At 39.5% G+C, this 19,572-nt stretch overlaps 1 protein-coding gene across 1 annotated transcript in view; it reads right to left on the bottom strand.

Moving 5' to 3' along the window:
• LOC131955557 (uncharacterized) overlaps positions 1–19,572 on the bottom strand; it is a 78,457-nt gene that overhangs the window by 44,868 nt on the left and 14,017 nt on the right. The window contains exon 2 of the mRNA XM_059319716.1: positions 3,077–3,226. Within this exon, the coding sequence (XP_059175699.1) occupies positions 3,077–3,211 (135 nt within the window). The 5' untranslated portion in view covers positions 3,212–3,226. The remainder of the gene's footprint in view (positions 1–3,076; positions 3,227–19,572) is intronic.

Here is a 19,572-nt window from a genome sequence, read left to right as displayed (position 1 = left end):
GAGATATAGGCCTACCCTCACCACAAGAGACATACTGATAAAGTAGATATTTCCATTACCCAACCCCACAAATGTTTGTTAGAAAATCGGATCAATGCTGCATGTTAAAAATGTTGTAAATTTTGTGTTTACATTTTTAAATAGCAAAAAAAAAAAGAACTTTGTAATTGAATGCACGAATCTGTCTCATCTTCTAAACAATTATGTAACGACATTATTATTATTTCTATAGTCTACCAACCCCCTGAAGTGACCCAAATCAAATGACCCCTGTTGCTCCCCCCCCCCCCCCTCCTTTCCAGGTGGTCCCCCTTTCATCATGCGAAGTCATGCAAATCTAAGGCAACATTGCGGCTAGCTAACCACAAGTGAAGATCGTTACGTGTGATAGAAAAACAATTCCCCCGCCGTCCAGATTTAGACACATACCTCGCCCATTACACAACTTGGCATGACGTCGGATCACGTGATAGCCTGTTTACATTCATGGGACAAAAGTTCATTGTGTTCATAACAAAAACACCAACAGAGTTCATTTACGAAATCGGCGTGACGTAACGTAACTCCACAAGCACTGAGCGATTCTTGACCTACTTTTCGTTGAGGAAAAAAAAACGTGTCGAGTCAGCTGGTGAGTCCATTTTAAATCGTAGGGGTGAGCAGGTTGTACAAACTTCAGTTTTTATTAATTTAAGGGGTGCTAATGTGATAAAACTATAACGTTTATCTTGTGTTAACATTTGGTTTCATCAAGTTGTGTAGCAGAATGTATACGTTTTTACAGGTAGCCGTCTGCTTAAGCGAAAACATGAAAGGCGCGAAGATTTTTTTTTAACGAGGCGGTGAGCACCTGAGCCTCACCTGCATGAACGTCTGCTCCGTGAGTCAGTATTGTTACCTTTGGTGTGTAGGGGTATGTTTCAGTGGCCGATATTGCAAAAGTTGTAGAACTTTTTTTTTAAATGAATGTTATGGTGTTACGTTGTTAGAAATAAACAATTAACTAAAATTTCTTGATTATGTTAACGTTGTCTCAAACTCTAATACAGGCCAGTCTATAATTCTAACTCTAATTCTAGCATTAACACTCAACTGATGCTATGCAAAAAAATAACCTAACACACCTATTTTTGTGAGAGTTCATTATTGGACACTCTGGAAGAATATTCTGGTACTTCTCCACACTACGGTAGATTTGATGGAATCTTTATACATAGGTTGTACACGGTAGCTGGGGTGTGGGGACGGTAGGCATAGCGAAATTATCTACTTAGGTATGTAGATCGACATAGATGTGGAGATGTGTCGTCACGGTCTAGTCTCCAAAGAGATGAATAGATGCAACAAGTCTAGATGTATATAAATGGCAAGATCGAGATATGTATAGATGCAACAAGTATAGATGTATATAAATGGCAAGATCGAGATATGTATAGATGCAACAAGTATAGATGTATATAAATGGCAAGATCGAGATATGTATAGATGCAACAAGTATAGATGTATATAAATGGTAAGATCGAGATATGTATAGATGCGACAACATCGAGACCACTATGTACAGAGGCAGCAAAATCACCAAAAGAACATCCAGCCCTCTACCACGACAAACTCTAGTTTCTCCACCCAATCCCTAATGGGTATCCTCCATAACAGAGGCTCGGCTCACTGGTTGGCTTTCGAGCACCGAAAGGTTAAAAAAACGAACAGGTATCCTTCTAACTCCTCAACCACCACCCCTCCCCCAATCCATCCTCGCGAATGTGGTGTCCAAACCTCCGCACTACACACTTTCTTGCATTTGGATTTCGTTATCTTAGACAGGGCTTGTTTTTTTTTTTTTTTCATGTCGATCTTGGTCCAACATTTGTGTCCTTGTCGACGAAACACTTTAGTGTACTGATGAAGGCCGAGGGTCGAAACACCCATCATTATTACGAGTTGCCACTCCAGTCTAATTTAATACAGACATCCACTCTTTAGATTTGAGTCCATCGTGATAGATGCAAATCAGAAACTTTGTTTTTCCCACTGATAGCAAGGCTAGAAGAGTTATCCATCAACAAATACCACTTTTAGCAACAAAAATATCGCGTTACTGTAAGCTACATTTCCTTGGGCTATGAAACTTTATGCATGAGTTTTTAGTGCGCTAGTTCTAAAAAAAAATTAAACTCATCTGAATTTTTTTTAAAATCCCCACCACAACCCCCCCCCCCCCCCCCCCCAGCATAGAGCCCGGAAACGCCAGGTCCACGGTGACCTAACCCTCGAAGATGTTTATGTAACATGAACTCCTTAATGAAATTAATCAGCACGGGGTCAACGAGTTCATAATCTAGTTCATGTAAGCATATCATTACATTGTGTACCCACCTACACACATTCATTTTTTACGGACCAAAGTTTTCTTTTTGTAAAACTACAGACAAGTAGATCTATCTAATCTTACGAGCTTATGTAAGGAGGTAGACGTTCTGGATTTTCATATGGCGAGCTAGATTCAGGATTATCCTGTAGCCAGTCGGCTAGATTCAGGATTATTTTGTCAATAAACTGGTTGCTACCTGAAGATGTTTTCTACACAAAATGACCAGCTCTCAATAGAATACCTGGCCGCCTCTAGATACAACACCTGGCGACAGTACAGAGGAGTCAGAGAAAGTCACCTTGAGGGGTTGTGTTCACGGTCTGTTGGTGCCTGGGTTGGGGGTCATGTTATGTGTGACCCTCACAAGGCGAGATAAAAATAGGGTAATCTGATATTTGAAGAGTACGATGTTATGTGTGGCATTGGGGGTGGGGGTGCTGGCGCGAAATGGGGGTTCTATTTGCGGGTAGGGGGTGGGGTTTTTTAAGTTGATAGAGAGAGTTTTAAGTTATTCAAAAATGGCTTGGTTGCTAGTGGTAGGAGGGGGGAGATTTCTGTAGATTTGGGGGTGGGTGTGACCTTATATAAATCGGAAGAGGGAGGGAGGGTTTTATGCAATTATAGAAGAGGGTGGCTTTTTGCAAGGAGGGGGCCATTGTGTCACTGAACAGGGAGGGGGGTTAAGGATAGCCTTGGCGTACTTACCCTGTGTGATTTAAGTCCATCTATGTTGACCACAAACCCCACCCCACAGGCGTCAGACTCCAGGGAGGGGTCGTACATGCCCTGTGGCGGGGGGAGCCCGGGGCAGCTGAACTCGTGTGGGTTTACCACAGGCATCTTCCAGGGTGGTCTCTGAAACAACAAGTTGACAGGGTTCATACAATAGTTGACAGGGTTCATAGTTGACAGGGTTCATACAACAGTTGACAGGGTTTATACAACAGTTGACAGGGTTCATACAATAGTTGACATGGTTTATACAATAGTTGACAGGGTTCATAGATGACAGGGTTCATACAAAAGTTGACAGGGTTCATACAATAGTTGACAGGGTTCATAGTTAACAGGGTTCATACAATAGTTGACAGGGTTCATAGTTGACAGGGTTCATACAACAGTTGACAGGGTTTATACAACAGTTGATAGGGTTTATACAACAGTTGACAGGGTTTATACAACAATTGACAGGGTTTATACAACAATTGACAGGGTTCATACAACAGTTGACAGGGTGTATACAACAATTGACAGGGTTTATATAACAGTTGACAGGGTTCATACAACAGTTGACAGGGTTTATACAACAGTTGACTGGGTTTATACAACAATTGACAGGGTGTATACAACAGTTGACAGGGTTCATACAACAGTTGACAGGGTTCATAGTTGACAGGGTTCATACAACAGTTGACAGGGTTTATACAACAGTTGACAGGGTTTATACAACAGTTGACAGGGTTCATACAACAGTTGACAGGGTTTATACAACAGTTAACAGGGTTTATACAACAGTTAACAGGGTTCATACAACATTTGACAGGGTGTATACAACAGTTGACTGGGTTTATACAATTGACAGGGTTCATACAACAGTTGACAGGGTGTATACAACAATTGACAGGGTTTATATAACAGTTGACAGGGTTCATACAACAGTTGACAGGGTTCATACAACAGTTGACAGGGTGTATACAACAGTTGACAGGGTTCATACAACAGTTGACAGGGTTCATAGTTGACAGGGTTCATACAACAGTTGACAGGGTTTATACAACAGTTGACAGGGTTTATACAACAGTTGACAGGGTTCATACAATAGTTAAAAGGGTTTATACAACAGTTGACAGGGTTTATACAACAGTTGACAGGGTTCATACAATAGTTAAAAGGGTTTATACAACAGTTGACAGGGTTGATACAACAGTTGACAGGGTTCATACAATAGTTAAAAGGGTTTATACAACAGTTGATAGGGTTTATACAACAGTTGACAGGGTTCATACAATAGTTAAAAGGGTTTATACAACAGTTGACAGGGTTTATACAACAGTTGACAGGGTTCATACAACAGTTGACAGGGTTCATACAACAGTTGATAGGGTTCATACAACAGTTGACAGGGTTCATACAACAGTTGATAGGGTTCATACAACAGTTGACAGGGTTTATACAACAATTGACAGGGTTTATACAACAGTTGACTGGGTTTATACAACAGTGTATTCAATGAAGTTATACAAAACATGCTTCGTATTGATTTGCTGATGACGGATGAAATTGTTTGAAATACAAAATTAGAGACGTGTTTTATTAGAGAAGAGATTTTTTCATTTCAAGAGTATAGATCTACATTTTTAAAAAAAAAATTGTTTTCATAGAAGCCATTAAAATAAGAGAATTGTAGAGATGGCTACCAAACAGCCAGCCTCCCCTGGGATTATACACTGCGTGTTTGGTGAAAAAGTTATTTTGAAATCTTTGACTCGTCTCCCCTGGTATCGGGACGTCTATTCAAGTGAAAAATCGATTGAGATTTCCAGATCGGAAAATTCAAGGAGATACAAAGCTCCATAAACATTACTTTACAAATGACAGGTAACTATAAAATGCATGTATATATATATATATATATATATATATATATATATATATATATATATATATATATATATATATATATATATATATATATATATATATATGTATATATATATATATATATGTATATATATATATATATATATATATATATATATATATATATATATGTGTGTGTGTGTGTGTGTGCATATGTATATACAAATTAAATTGTCTTGCAACGTAATCACTTCGAAGTACAATCACACACACATGTGTGTGCGTGTATATACAAATTAAATTGTCCTATACCGTAATCCCATTTAAGTACAATCACACCAATATATGTGAGTAGTATATTAGGTCCCTTTTGGAGCGAAGGCGCAGGCGCAGGCGCTGGTGGGGATGCGCAAAGGATATATAGTAAAATACTCGGATGCGCAGGGGGATGCGCAGGCGCATCCTGGGACAACGAGATATAGTAAAATACTCGGGATGGGGATGGGGAGCCTGGGACAACGAGATATAGTAAAATACTCCAGGCGCAGGCGCAGGCGCAGGGTGAAGGAGCCGCAGGCGCAAAGACATATAGTAAAATACTCCGGATGGGGATGCGGATGGGGATGGGGATGGGGATGCGGATGGGGATGGGGAGGATGCGCAGGGATGCGGATGGGGAGTAGGTCAGTAGGTCAGTAGGTCACCGGTGGTGACCTTGTGACGTAATCAGTGACCTAGTTACGTAATTTTAATGAGTTTTTAATTAGTTTTAATGAGTTTTTTAAATTTTAATTAATTTTTTACCTAGTTACGTAATTTTAATGTGTTTTTTAATTAGTTTGAATTTAATTTTTAAATTTTTAATTAATTTTATTAACGAGTTACGTAATTTAATGCGTTTTTTAATGAGTTTGAATTTAATTTTTAAATTTTAATTAATTTTTATTATCGAGTTACGTAATTTAATTACTTTGATTGTATTTTTAATTGTTTAATTTGTTGTTTACTTGTTGTTTAATTTAATTACTTTGTTTATATTGTGTAATTTTTTATTGAGTAGTTACGTAATTGGATTTTAATTTTTTAAATTTTTAAATTTTAAATTTTATTTTATTAACTAGTTACGTAATTTGATTATTTGTTTGAAATTCATTTTATTTCTTTGATTTTAATTACTTTGTTTAATTAATTTATTTGATATATTTCTTTTCTTTGATGTATGGTATTTAAAATAAAAGACACTGTTTATTTGAATGTATGTATGTTTTAAATTCTCCCCTACAACGAACGTGTACAAAAAACAGGTTAAATTCTCCACCACAACGAACGTTACAAACATAGAACATCCATTAAAGATAACGATCAGCCACAGCTGTTACGTATCGACCCGCCCGCGAAGTTTTCTCACCGCTGCCCGTTTTAATGGGAATGTATTGATCGCAGCCGCTGGCCCATCACACCTAATTAATTTGGTCACGCCTCGTGGGTTTATGTGTTGTTCACGGACGCGAACACAGCAGGGGGTATGATAATTAATTGAAAGAGCTAAGTGTCTCTCCGCGAAGCTAGCGTTAAGTGTGGGAACACCTGTTACCACGTTAATCGATTTTACCGATCGCTTTGTTAGCTCCGCGAAGCACTTAGGTCATTATGCAACAGATGTTGTGCGACAGCTGGGGGTGTAATTAGGCTGTGCAAGCGTATAAATGACCGCGAAAATTGTGTTCTAATCACTTCAACTTCGGACTTCACACCAAGCTTCACCGCGACTTGTCCAACCTGAGTCCTCTGTTGACTCCCGAGACTAACCCACACCAGCTTTATCAACCATCACATCTACCTAACCCTCCAAGGACCACCTCTTTTGTGCGTGTTTATTCTATTAAAGGTAAGGTTAATATTACTTTTGTTTTATGGGCGCTAACCCTATTAAAATCAAATCTTATTAAATAAGTACTCACATGTATTTAATTTTGAATCGTACACCGAGGTAAGGTTAATAGTACGTATTGTTTTAAGGGCGCTAACCCTATTAAAATACCTTTTAATTAATTACTTTAATTTTGTATCGTACACCGAGGTAAGATTTGTTTTGTATTGTTTTAAGGGAACTAACCCCCATTCAAATACCTTTTAATTAATTACTTTACTTTTGTATCGCACACCGAGGTAAGGTTAATAGTATGAATTATCCTTTGAATACCCTTTAAATAAACATGTATCTAAATAAGTAGTCAATTGAATTTTCTTTTTAGTGTACAACCGACCCAACAAGGCAACCAGTGAGCTACCTACTCATCCCTGAGGCATCCACTGAACCAAACGATCCAGCTACAACCAACTACACCACTTCGGATCTCCACATACAGTTAACTACACGTTCAGCTTAGACGTTCAAAACCATAGGTACGTTTCATTTTTTAATTTTGTTTTGTTTTAAGTATGTTTTTTTTTTTTTTTTATTTCATCCATTTTATTTTATGTATTTATTTTATTTTTGTTCTACAGCCACCGACCTACCCAAGCATCCAACAGTTCCACACACTCAACACTTCGTCAATAATGGAAGCCGCCCAACCTACCAGCCACCCAGCCATGACCCGCTTCACATGCGAGATCTGCGACCGAGTGTTCAGCCGTAATCAACATTTCATACGACACCAAGAGACAGCACACGGTCGAGGAAGACATCCCTGCACAACATGCGGGAAAGTATTTACACGCCGAGAAAATTTAACAACCCACTATAAGACAGCACACAACAACCAAACATTATTGACCGACACCCCATCAGCGACCAACAGTCAAACCATCCAACCCACATTAGTGACCGACACACATACTGTCCAACTCTCAACAGCGAGCCAAACAGCTCGTACCGCGACCAACACTAGCCCCTTAAAACGACAAAGGACGTATGACGACATATCAAACAACAAACGCGTAAAGACTAACAATGACAGTAACATTAATTCACACACCACTATTTATCCTGTAGACGACCTTAGGGGAGATGCAGTAGACTTACACCCGACCACAGACAAAGCTTCACCCACATGCCTTCTTACAGACATTCCTGACTTTATTAAACATAATCACGCCATTAATATGTTACTACAGGATTCACAGTCAAAACCCTACACAGACAATTTCTCCTTTTTTAGATGTTTAGCCAGACATTTAGGGTCACCCACAAGAGATCTTAGAATTCCAACATTACATCTCGCGAAACAGTGGCAAGCACACCAAGGTCTCGGGACCTTGGCTAATTTTAGTGGGGTTAGGTTGGTCGAAATTCCCCTCTTAGAGTCCTGTTTTAGTGTAAATATTGAGATTTTTGAATTTGACGAAAACCAGATCCTTTTTCCGAAACTTAGAAGTAATGATAGGTTTAGGGAGACCATGTATCTTTTAGTTTTTCAAAATCAGTTTATGTACATTAATAATATAGGTGGGGCGGGTCACTCTTTCGCGTGTTCTGTGTGTAACAAATTATGGCCCACCGTTAAACAATTAAACAGACACGTGAAAGGGTGTAATGGGGGGAAACCCGTTGATAGGTATAAGGGAGGGGTTTATCAGACACACCAAACAATCTGGGAGTTTTTAGCGTCCTATAGGGTAGTTGTAAATAGTAACTTTGTTTATCCCTTCCGAGCAACTTACGATTTCGAATGCTATTTCGACCATACCGAGTTACCCCCGTTAGGTAGAGTTACAAAAAGCGTAGCCAAACACGTGCCTTTGTCTTGCTCTGTCGCCTCAAACGTAGATGGGTTCGTCGAACCCATCTGTTTTATTTCGACTGGTGACCCTCAAGAATTAGTGACTAGAGTTATTGACAGACTCCACATAATCGCCGAGGCAGCTTATGGCATTTTGAAAAAACAGTTCGAGCCTGTTTTTAAGCAAATCAGGAAGTTATTTCCACCTAAAGCTAGGGGTAGTGATAATAAGTCGAACGACAAAGGGTTTGATAGGTTTCTTAGCGGTAGATTAGACGAGTATTTGCGACAAATGCCGGTTATAGGGTTTAATTCAGGAAAATATGATATAAATCTCGTTAAGCCGTATTTTATTCAGTACTTTTTAGCTTATTCAAACACAGAAGAGGGGTTAGAGGAGGGACCTAGAGCTAGTTGTAACGATGACGAAGACGACGTAGAAGATAAACAAACACCGTTTAAATATGTAGTTAAAAGAAATAATAATTTTTGGTATTTAAAATAAAAGACACTGTTTATTTGAATGTATGTATGTTTTAAATTCTCCCCTACAACGAACGTGTACAAAAAACAGGTTAAATTCTCCACCACAACGAACGTTACAAACATAGAACATCCATTAAAGATAACGATCAGCCACAGCTGTTACGTATCGACCCGCCCGCGAAGTTTTCTCACCGCTGCCCGTTTTAATGGGAATGTATTGATCGCAGCCGCTGGGCCATCACACCTAATTAAATTTTGTTATGCTTCGCCGAGTTTACCCCAGTTATGGTAATTAAGGCGAGCCATTAAGCGCGTCTCCACGTTAACTGTGGTAACAGATGTTACGTATCGATTCACCAGCAAAGTTTTTAATAGCGGTCACACCTACTGGACCATCAAGGCTTTATTTTAAGTCCACCTCGCGCACGTTTGTTTACATTTTAAAAGACGTGTCGCGTGTCTTCTCTATTTCATTATGGTACCACACTTAGGTTGAGCAACCGGATATTACCTTGTTGGTTTTCTAGTACGCGTATGCTACACGTATACACACACACACACACACACTTGTTGGTTTTCTAGTACGCGTATGCTACACGTATATATACACACACACACACACAATCACAGAAACTAACTTTCTTACTTTTATATTAAAAGACAAGTATGTGTTATTGTTTTGTTACTTGTCCCCGAAAGTTATGTAACTCGGTATCCTGTATAAGATATATGACTGGAAGCAAAATCAACCAGCGTGTACTAGAAAGTGTCATTGTGTATAACATCCATTTAACCCCAAGCTGTTACTTATTAGCGACAGCTTGTACTTATCGATCCGCCCGTGATCCTCCCCGGCGCTCCCCGTGGTTGCTTAATAGCGGACTCACTGAAGCGATCACAACAGGTAATTAATCGAAACCATTAAGTCCCTCTCCGCGTTAAGTGTGGCGACAGCTGGTGCTGTAATTAGTCACGGCTCTCGGCTTTTTTCATTAGACTTCAGCTGTACATGAACTATGTTCACATATCGTACGCCCGGTCATTCTTTGATCAAATTAAAAAATTTTGTTTCCACATGTCCTGCGAACCGTCCCTTGCTATGTATGAAAGATTAATGGTTGTAACTATTCGCTTATAGCGAGGGTCAGCGAAAACAAAAATATATTTAAGGGTCGGAATTTTCTTTCAACCACAGTTAAGTCAGGTTTTGAGACGAAACGAAGTCTCGGTAGGTTCGTGTTTTTTAATGGGCGACAGGGCGACTTGATGCGTTGGTACGTAGGTATGCGGGGTTAAGGTTCTATAACTCTATATATTTAAATACGTTTTTTTATTCAAATGAGTTTACTCCCCCTAACGTAAGTACATGTAAAGAGGGATTTCCTATAGATCTGTAATGAATTAGGCCTTTTTGACTATGACTTGTTGCCCAGGTGTTGACATGATACGCTTTTTTGTGCGCGCGCGCGCGAAATTCATACTAGGTCGGTAAAGGCGGAGAGAACTTATAGGTATACATTATCAGGGCGACAACAAAAGCGACCCTTAATTTATTTACATGAAAGCGTGTTTTCCAAAAAGTGTCACCATGCCGTTGTCATTTTCGCAGCGGGGTTTATTTTAAGTGCACCTCGTGCTCGCTTGTTTACATTTTAAAAGTCGTGTCGCGTGTCTTCCCTAATAGAGAAACGAGAGGAAAGACAACTGTTCTAAAATTAGAACACCCTTGTTTACAGCCACGAGTATCGTCCCTTGTGAAAAAATTCGCGTCAGAATCCTTAACTAAACAGTCAATTTCTTTAACAAGTTAAAAAATAATTTAGGAAGACAAGGGTTAACAACATTAGACGCCACCGTTTTTGTTTCCTGTGACGACAAGGCACAATACACTTTTGTATTTTATGTCTCAAGTAGAGGGGTGGGATATTTTTTCTTTGTAAGCGTGTTGTAAACAATAGGTACAGGAAGCGATTACTAGATAAGAGGGGAGAGAACGTGACGTACATCGCGATATTTGAAAACATGGCGATGTTTAACCTCAACCAAAAAGGCAATGAACCTAGAAGGAAGACGAATATATATCTTAGTCTTGAAGCAGATTACCTTCCCATGTTCGCTTTAGTATTACAGTTTTCATCAAACTTCTTTTTGACTTGAACTTCTTTAATTTTTAAGAAAGTTTACTTATACATAATACATTACGTCTAATGACAATTTTTTATTTTTACCACTCAATGTATTTTGTTTTTCTATATCTTACATTGTCATCTTAATTTTTTGATCACCTTAGTAAAAATTTGCTTAAGATTATAAAATTCAAGTTTTAAAAAACAACAACGTTATAGTACGTCGTGTCAAATGACACACCGTTTAAAATGTCTACATTTAAAGTTCACCAAAATAATGACGTAAAATCTAAATATGATATGACGTTAGCATACATATCATTCAACCTAATCACTCTAAAGTACAAATCAATAATTTTTATTGATTAAGGGGCTGGGTGAGTTATTTTTATTCGGGTGCCCAGGGAAGGTTTGGAGTTGGTTGGGACAGATTTTATACACGAGTCGGTGACGTTTTCACCGAGGCAGGGTTCGAAGCTAGACCATGCATGTTTTGGAATTGTTAGGGAGAGTTAAACTAAGGTCGGTGAAGTTTTCACCGAGGTTGGTTTTGAACTCGGAACATGCATGTTTTGGAATCGGTAGGTGTAGAGTCCATACTAGGGTCGGGGAGTTTTGCTAACACTGAGGCAGGTTGCAAAGATGGCACATGTATGTTTAGGAATTGTTGGTAGCCGAGTTCATACTAGTGTCGGTGAAGGTTGGTTTTGATCTCGGAACATGTATGTTTTGAAATTGTTGGTAACCGAGTTCATACTAGGGTCAGGGGAGTTTTTGTTAACACCGAGGCAGGTTGCAAAGTTGGTACATGCATGTTTAGGAATTGTTGGTAGCCGAGTTCATACTAGTGTCGGTGAAGGTTGGTTTTGAACTCGGAACATGCATGTTTTGAAACTGTTGGTAACCGAGTTCAGACTAGGGACGGGGGTGTTTTCACTGAGGCAGGTTACAAAGTTCGTATATGCATCATTGGAATTGATAGGTAGAGTTTACACTAGAGTGGGACGGTCTTTGTTTTCAACAAGACAGGTTTCAAAATTGGTACATAGATGTTTCGGAGTTGGATGGGAACGTTGTCACTTGGAGTTGGTTGGGACAGATTTTATACATGAGTCGGTGACGTTTTCACCGAGGCAGGGTTCGAATCTAGACCATGCATGTTTTGGAATTGTTAGGGAGAGTTAAACTAAGGTCGGTGAAGTTTTCACCGAGGTTGGTTTTGAACTCGGAACATGCATGTTTTGGAATCGGTAGGTGTAGAGTCCATACTAGGGTCGGGGAGTTTTGCTAACACTGAGGCAGGTTGCAAAGTTGGCACATGCATGTTTAGGAATTGATGGTAGCCGAGTTCATACTAGTGTCGGTGAAGGTTGGTTTTGATCTCGGAGCATGCATGTTTTGAAATTGTTGGTAACCGAGTTCAGACTAGGGACGGGGGTGTTTTCACCGAGGCAGGTTACAAAGTTCGTATATGCATCATTGGAATTGTTAGGTAGAGTTAAACTAAGGTCGGTGAAGTTTTCACCGAGGTAGGTTACAAAGTTGGTACATGGATGTTTAGGAATTGATGGCAGTCGAGTTCATACTAGGGTCGGGGAATTTTGTTAGCACTGAGGCAGGTTGGAAAGTTGTTACATGCATGTTTGGGAATTGTTGGTAGCCGAGTTCATACTAGTGTCGGTGAAGGTTGGTTTTGAACTCGGAACATGCATATTTTGGAATTGTTGGTAGCCGAGTTCATACTAGTGTCGGTGAAGGTTGGTTTTGAACTCGGAACATGCATGTTTTGGAATCGGTAGGTGTAGAGTCCATACTAAGGTCGGTGAAGTTTTCACCGATGGTGGTTTCAAAGTTAGTACAGGCATGTTTTGGAAGTGTTAGGGGCCGAGTTCATAGTAGTGTCGGTGAAGGTTGGTTTTGAACTCGGAACATGCATGTTTTGAAATTGTTGGTAACCGAGTTCATACTAGGGACGGGGGCGAGGGCGGCGGACAAAGTTGTCGATGTAGGTAGGGTGCAAGAGATATTCAACGAGGAGTGGTGTCTACAAGTTATGTATCCCAGTCTGTTGGAGTGGTTTCTAGGGGGTTGTGATATTAGTTGAATAAATATTTGTCTGTAGGATTGTCATACAGCCTTTGTCTCTTAAATGGAATAGGTATAGTGCGGGTAGTAGTAGTAGTACGGTCTGTTTATCTAACGGTTGGTATTGAGGTTAGTGTGATGACGCAAGGTTGGATGGGAGAAGGGGAACGGGGTTGCGGACAAAGGGAAGGGGAAGGGCGAATAGTGATAAAAATAACTCACCCAGCCCCTTAATCAATAAAAATTATTGATTTGTACTTTAGAGTGATTAGGTTGAATGATATGTATGCTAACGTCATATCATATTTAGATTTTACGTCATTATTTTGGTGAACTTTAAATGTAGACATTTTAAACGGTGTGTCATTTGACACGACGTACTATAACGTTGTTGTTTTTTAAAACTTGAATTTTATAATCTTAAGCAAATTTTTACTAAGGTGATCAAAAAATTAAGATGACAATGTAAGATATAGAAAAACAAAATACATTGAGTGGTAAAAATAAAAAATTGTCATTAGACGTAATGTATTATGTATAAGTAAACTTTCTTAAAAATTAAAGAAGTTCAAGTCAAAAAGAAGTTTGATGAAAACTGTAATACTAAAGCGAACATGGGAAGGTAATCTGCTTCAAGACTAAGATATATATTCGTCTTCCTTCTAGGTTCATTGCCTTTTTGGTTGAGGTTAAACATCGCCATGTTTTCAAATATCGCGATGTACGTCACGTTCTCTCCCCTCTTATCTAGTAATCGCTTCCTGTACCTATTGTTTACAACACGCTTACAAAGAAAAAATATCCCACCCCTCTACTTGAGACATAAAATACAAAAGTGTATTGTGCCTTGTCGTCACAGGAAACAAAAACGGTGGCGTCTAATGTTGTTAACCCTTGTCTTCCTAAATTATTTTTTAACTTGTTAAAGAAATTGACTGTTTAGTTAAGGATTCTGACGCGAATTTTTTCACAAGGGACGATACTCGTGGCTGTAAACAAGGGTGTTCTAATTTTAGAACAGTTGTCTTTCCTCTCGTTTCTCTATTAGGGAAGACACGCGACACGACTTTTAAAATGTAAACAAGCGAGCACGAGGTGCACTTAAAATAAACCCCGCTGCGAAAATGACAACGGCATGGTGACACTTTTTGGAAAACACGCTTTCATGTAAATAAATTAAGGGTCGCTTTTGTTGTCGCCCTGATAATGTATACCTATAAGTTCTCTCCGCCTTTACCGACCTAGTATGAATTTCGCGCGCGCGCGCACAAAAAAGCGTATCATGTCAACACCTGGGCAACAAGTCATAGTCAAAAAGGCCTAATTCATTACAGATCTATAGGAAATCCCTCTTTACATGTACTTACGTTAGGGGGAGTAAACTCATTTGAATAAAAAAACGTATTTAAATATATAGAGTTATAGAACCTTAACCCCGCATACCTACGTACCAACGCATCAAGTCGCCCTGTCGCCCATTAAAAAACACGAACCTACCGAGACTTCGTTTCGTCTCAAAACCTGACTTAACTGTGGTTGAAAGAAAATTCCGACCCTTAAATATATTTTTGTTTTCGCTGACCCTCGCTATAAGCGAATAGTTACAACCATTAATCTTTCATACATAGCAAGGGACGGTTCGCAGGACATGTGGAAACAAAATTTTTTAATTTGATCAAAGAATGACCGGGCGTACGATATGTGAACATAGTTCATGTACAGCTGAAGTCTAATGAAAAAAGCCGAGAGCCGTGACTAATTACAGCACCAGCTGTCGCCACACTTAACGCGGAGAGGGACTTAATGGTTTCGATTAATTACCTGTTGTGATCGCTTCAGTGAGTCCGCTATTAAGCAACCACGGGGAGCGCCGGGGAGGCTCATGGGCGGATCGATAAGTACAAGCTGTCGCTAATAAGTAACAGCTGTGGTTAAATGGATGTTATACACAATGACACTTTCTAGTACACGCTGGTTGATTTTGCTTCCAGTCATATATCTTATACAGGATACCGAGTTACATAACTTTCGGGGACAAGTAACAAAACAATAACACATACTTGTCTTTTAATATAAAAGTAAGAAAGTTAGTTTCTGTGATTGTGTGTGTGTGTGTGTATATACGTGTAGCATACGCGTACTAGAAAACCAACAAGTGTGTGTGTGTGTGTGTGTATACGTGTAGCATACGCGTACTAGAAAACCAACAAGGTAATATCCGGTTGCTCAACCTAAGTGTGGTACCATAATGAAATAGAGAAGACACGCGACACGTCTTTTAAAATGTAAACAAACGTGCGCGAGGTGGACTTAAAATAAAGCCTTGATGGTCCAGTAGGTGTGACCGCTATTAAAAACTTTGCTGGTGAATCGATACGTAACATCTGTTACCACAGTTAACGTGGAGACGCGCTTAATGGCTCGCCTTAATTACCATAACTGGGGTAAACTCGGCGAAGCATAACAAAATTTAATTAGGTGTGATGGCCCAGCGGCTGCGATCAATACATTCCCATTAAAACGGGCAGCGGTGAGAAAACTTCGCGGGCGGGTCGATACGTAACAGCTGTGGCTGATCGTTATCTTTAATGGATGTTATTCACAAAGTACACGGGTAGTGTTAGTCTTTTATTTAAAACATACATACATTCAAACAAACCAACAAATTAAACAACAAAGAAAAGAAATATATCAAAGTAATTAAATTAAACAAAGTAATTAAAATCAAATTACGTAACTAGTTAATAATAATTTAACTAATTATAAAATAAAATAAAATTAAAAAATAAACAAAATAAAAATAATTAAAAAGTAAACAAATAATCAAATTACGTAACTAGGTCAAAAACTAATTAAAATTTTTAAAACTCATTAAAACTCATTAAAAACGCATTAAAATTACGTAACTAGGTCAATGATGACGTCACAAGGTCAATGATTACGTCACAAGGTCAATGATTACGTCACAAGGTCACCAAAAGGTGACCTACTTCCCCACCACCTCCGCCAACCCCAGTTGGCGTAGTATTTTACTATATGTCGTTGTCCCGCCTGCGCATCCTGCTCACCCACCCTTACCCTCCCGATGCGCCAGGCTGGGAGTATTTTACTATATGTCATTGTCCCGCCCGCGCATCCTGCTCCCGAGTATTTTACTATATGTCATTGTTCCTCACCCTCCCCACCTCCGCCAAAAATGATACCCAAAAGGGACCTAATATACTACTTATGTGTGTGTGTAGAAATTTAAATGGTCTTGTAACGTAATCCCGGCTTAGTACAAGCACACCAATATATGTGTGTATGTGTGTGCGTGTATATACAAATTAAATTATCTTATAACGTAATCCCGTCTTAGTACAATCACACCATATGGTGCACGTCGGTTGTTACCCCCCTGGCTTGTAAATCAATAACAAAACAATTGCATTAACGGAGGTCAAAGTTCGCTGATTCCAGCAGGTAGGTCACATTCGAGTGGTCCCGGCACTCGGTGTTAATGAGTGCAACATACCACAGGTCACTGGTCACTAAGGTAATCATGACCTTACCTGTGGCTGATTAAAAAGCGGAGGGGGGGAGCTATGCATTGTGCTGAACACACAAGAAATTCGAATAACAAGATCACCGGATTAGATGAACTCTACTTCGTCTACTGGACGTCAGTTTTGAAAGGGTGCTCTGTGTTCACGTGGTGTATGCGCTGAATGATGAATGTTAACTGGTAGTGGATGAAACAATGTTAACATTTTAAGTGCGCTCATTTGTTAGTATATCCAAGTCTATACGTCACTGCGTTAATTCATATCAGACATAATGTCTGAACATGTAAACAGCCAGACAAAAGGTTAAAACATGTAAGCTGCCGTATACAATTTTAAGCTGTACACAACTCAGACGTCACGACGTTTCTTCTTCACTCACCTATAGTGCGCACACCCACTATTTACGCACCTATTTGTGTGCAGTCATTATTGTGTACGCACCTATTATGATTACATAACTAAAACTGTTTACAGTTTACACTCCTATTATTGTGTACACGTCCATTATTGTGCATAAAGCTATTTGTGTACAATGTCATTATTGTGTACAATCATTAGTGTGCAAACGACTATTATTAATCAAACACCTATTATTGTTTACTAGCTATTATTGTGTACACACCTATTATATCTACACACAGCTATTATTGTTTACACCCCTGTTATTGTATACAGACACCCCTGTTATTATGTATAGACACCTCTTGTTGTGTACAAACAGTTTGTTGTGTACAGAAACCTCTTGTTGTGTACACACACCTCTTGTGTACACGAACCAAAAAGTACTCTGACACACCTGTCAAGAACACACGTACGTGTTTACACGTCACCACGACCGTTAAACCCACGATGACTTTGGAATGACCCTGGAGTCTATACGCCTGTCAAGAGAAAAAAAAAAGGGGGGGGGGGGTCCTGTAGCGGAACTAAGTAAACAGTCACCTACCTTCTACTCTACGCGCTTCGAGTTTAACAATCTCACTGTATTCCAAACGTGTTTTTTTTTTCGTTTTTTTTTTTTTGTAACCGAAGCCATTAGATATCGGTGAATGTAACTACTGCTAATGTAGCAGGTATTTATCCTATTTCCCCCATGTACATTACACCACCGATGTACTAATAGAAGGAAACATTAAGCGTTTTCCGTATTAGTTACGAATCGCGAAGTTCCGTATCCGGCAAGGCGAAGGTCGGGTTCGGAAAATGTAACAGTACTGTTAGCTCGAGCAAAGAACGTTTGGTATCAATGGTTCAATAGTGGGCTATACAAATTACATCGCTCGATGTATTGTATCCCCTCAATGGCTTACTGTAGCCGCTGTAGTTCTATGACTTCCCCACCCAGCTATAGCGGGTATCAAAGCGCCTCTTGTCTTGTGCCTGTATCAGCTTGTATTTTGCAAGGAGTGAATGTCTTAGACTAGACAAACGGGCTAACGCAGCACAGTGAGGTATTGTAGTTGTATCTCCCTTCTGGTTGTATCTGCCTTCTGTCTGTATCTCCCTGTGTTACCGATATCATCAAACCTTCCCTTTGTTTGCATGAGTTCTTTAAATCTTCATTTGTTCTTTAAATCTTCATTTGTTCCTTGTATCTTTATGTGTTCACCGTATCTTCTTAGCGTGTTCCTTGAACTTCCATGTGTTCTCTAATTCTTCGTAAGTTCCCTGTATTTTAAAACGTTCTATGTATCTTCATAAGTTCCCTGTATCTTCATGTTCCATGCATATTCATGTGTTCCTTGTATCTTCATGTTCCATGCATATTCATGTGTTCCTTGTATCTTCATAAGTTCCCTGTATCTTTAAAAGTTCCCTGTATCTTTAAAAGTTCCCTGTATCTTCATGTTTCCTGTATTTCCATGTGTTCCTTAAACTTTCATATGCTCCCTATATCTTTATACATAGACGTTTTCACGTGATATAGGTCGGTCTCAATACTAACAATGGTGGTTGGGTGTTATTAACAATGGTGGTTGGGTGCTACTAACAATGGTAGTTGGGTGCTACTAACAATGGTGGTTGGGTGTTATTAACAATGGTGGTTGGGTGCTACTAACAATGGTAGTTGGGTGCTACTAACAATGGTAGTTGGGTGCTACTAACAATGGTAGTTGGGTGCTACTAACAATGGTGGTTGGGTGTTATTAACAATGGTGGTTGGGTGCTACTAACAATGGTGGTTGGGTGCTACTAACAATGGTGGTTGGGTGCTACTAACAATGGTGGTTGGGTGCTACTAACAATGGTGGTTGGGTGCTACTAACAATGGTGGTTGGGTGCTACTAACAATGGTGGTTGGGTGCTATTAACAATGGTGGTTGGGTGCTACTAACAATGGTGGTTGGGTGCTACTAACAATGGTAGTTGGGTGCTACTAACAATGGTAGTTGGGTGTTACTAACAATGGTAGTTGGGTGCTATTAACAATGGTGGTTGGGTGCTACTAACAATGGTGGTTGGGTGCTACTAACAATGGTAGTTGGGTGCTACTAACAATGGTAGTTGGGTGTTACTAACAATGGTAGTTGGGTGCTACTAACAATGGTGGTTGGGTGCTACTAACAATGGTGGTTGGGTGCTATTAACAATGGTGGTTGGGTGCTACTAACAATGGTGGTTGGGTGCTACTAACAATGGTAGTTGGGTGCTAC

This window comes from Physella acuta, unplaced genomic scaffold, assembly GCF_028476545.2.
Source record: "Physella acuta isolate Inbredline_101_S28 unplaced genomic scaffold, ASM2847654v3 ptg001078l, whole genome shotgun sequence".
Classification (NCBI taxonomy): domain Eukaryota; kingdom Metazoa; phylum Mollusca; class Gastropoda; family Physidae; genus Physella; species Physella acuta.
The sequence above is the reverse complement of the archived record's forward strand: the minus strand, read 5'-3'. Positions and strand labels throughout refer to the sequence as shown.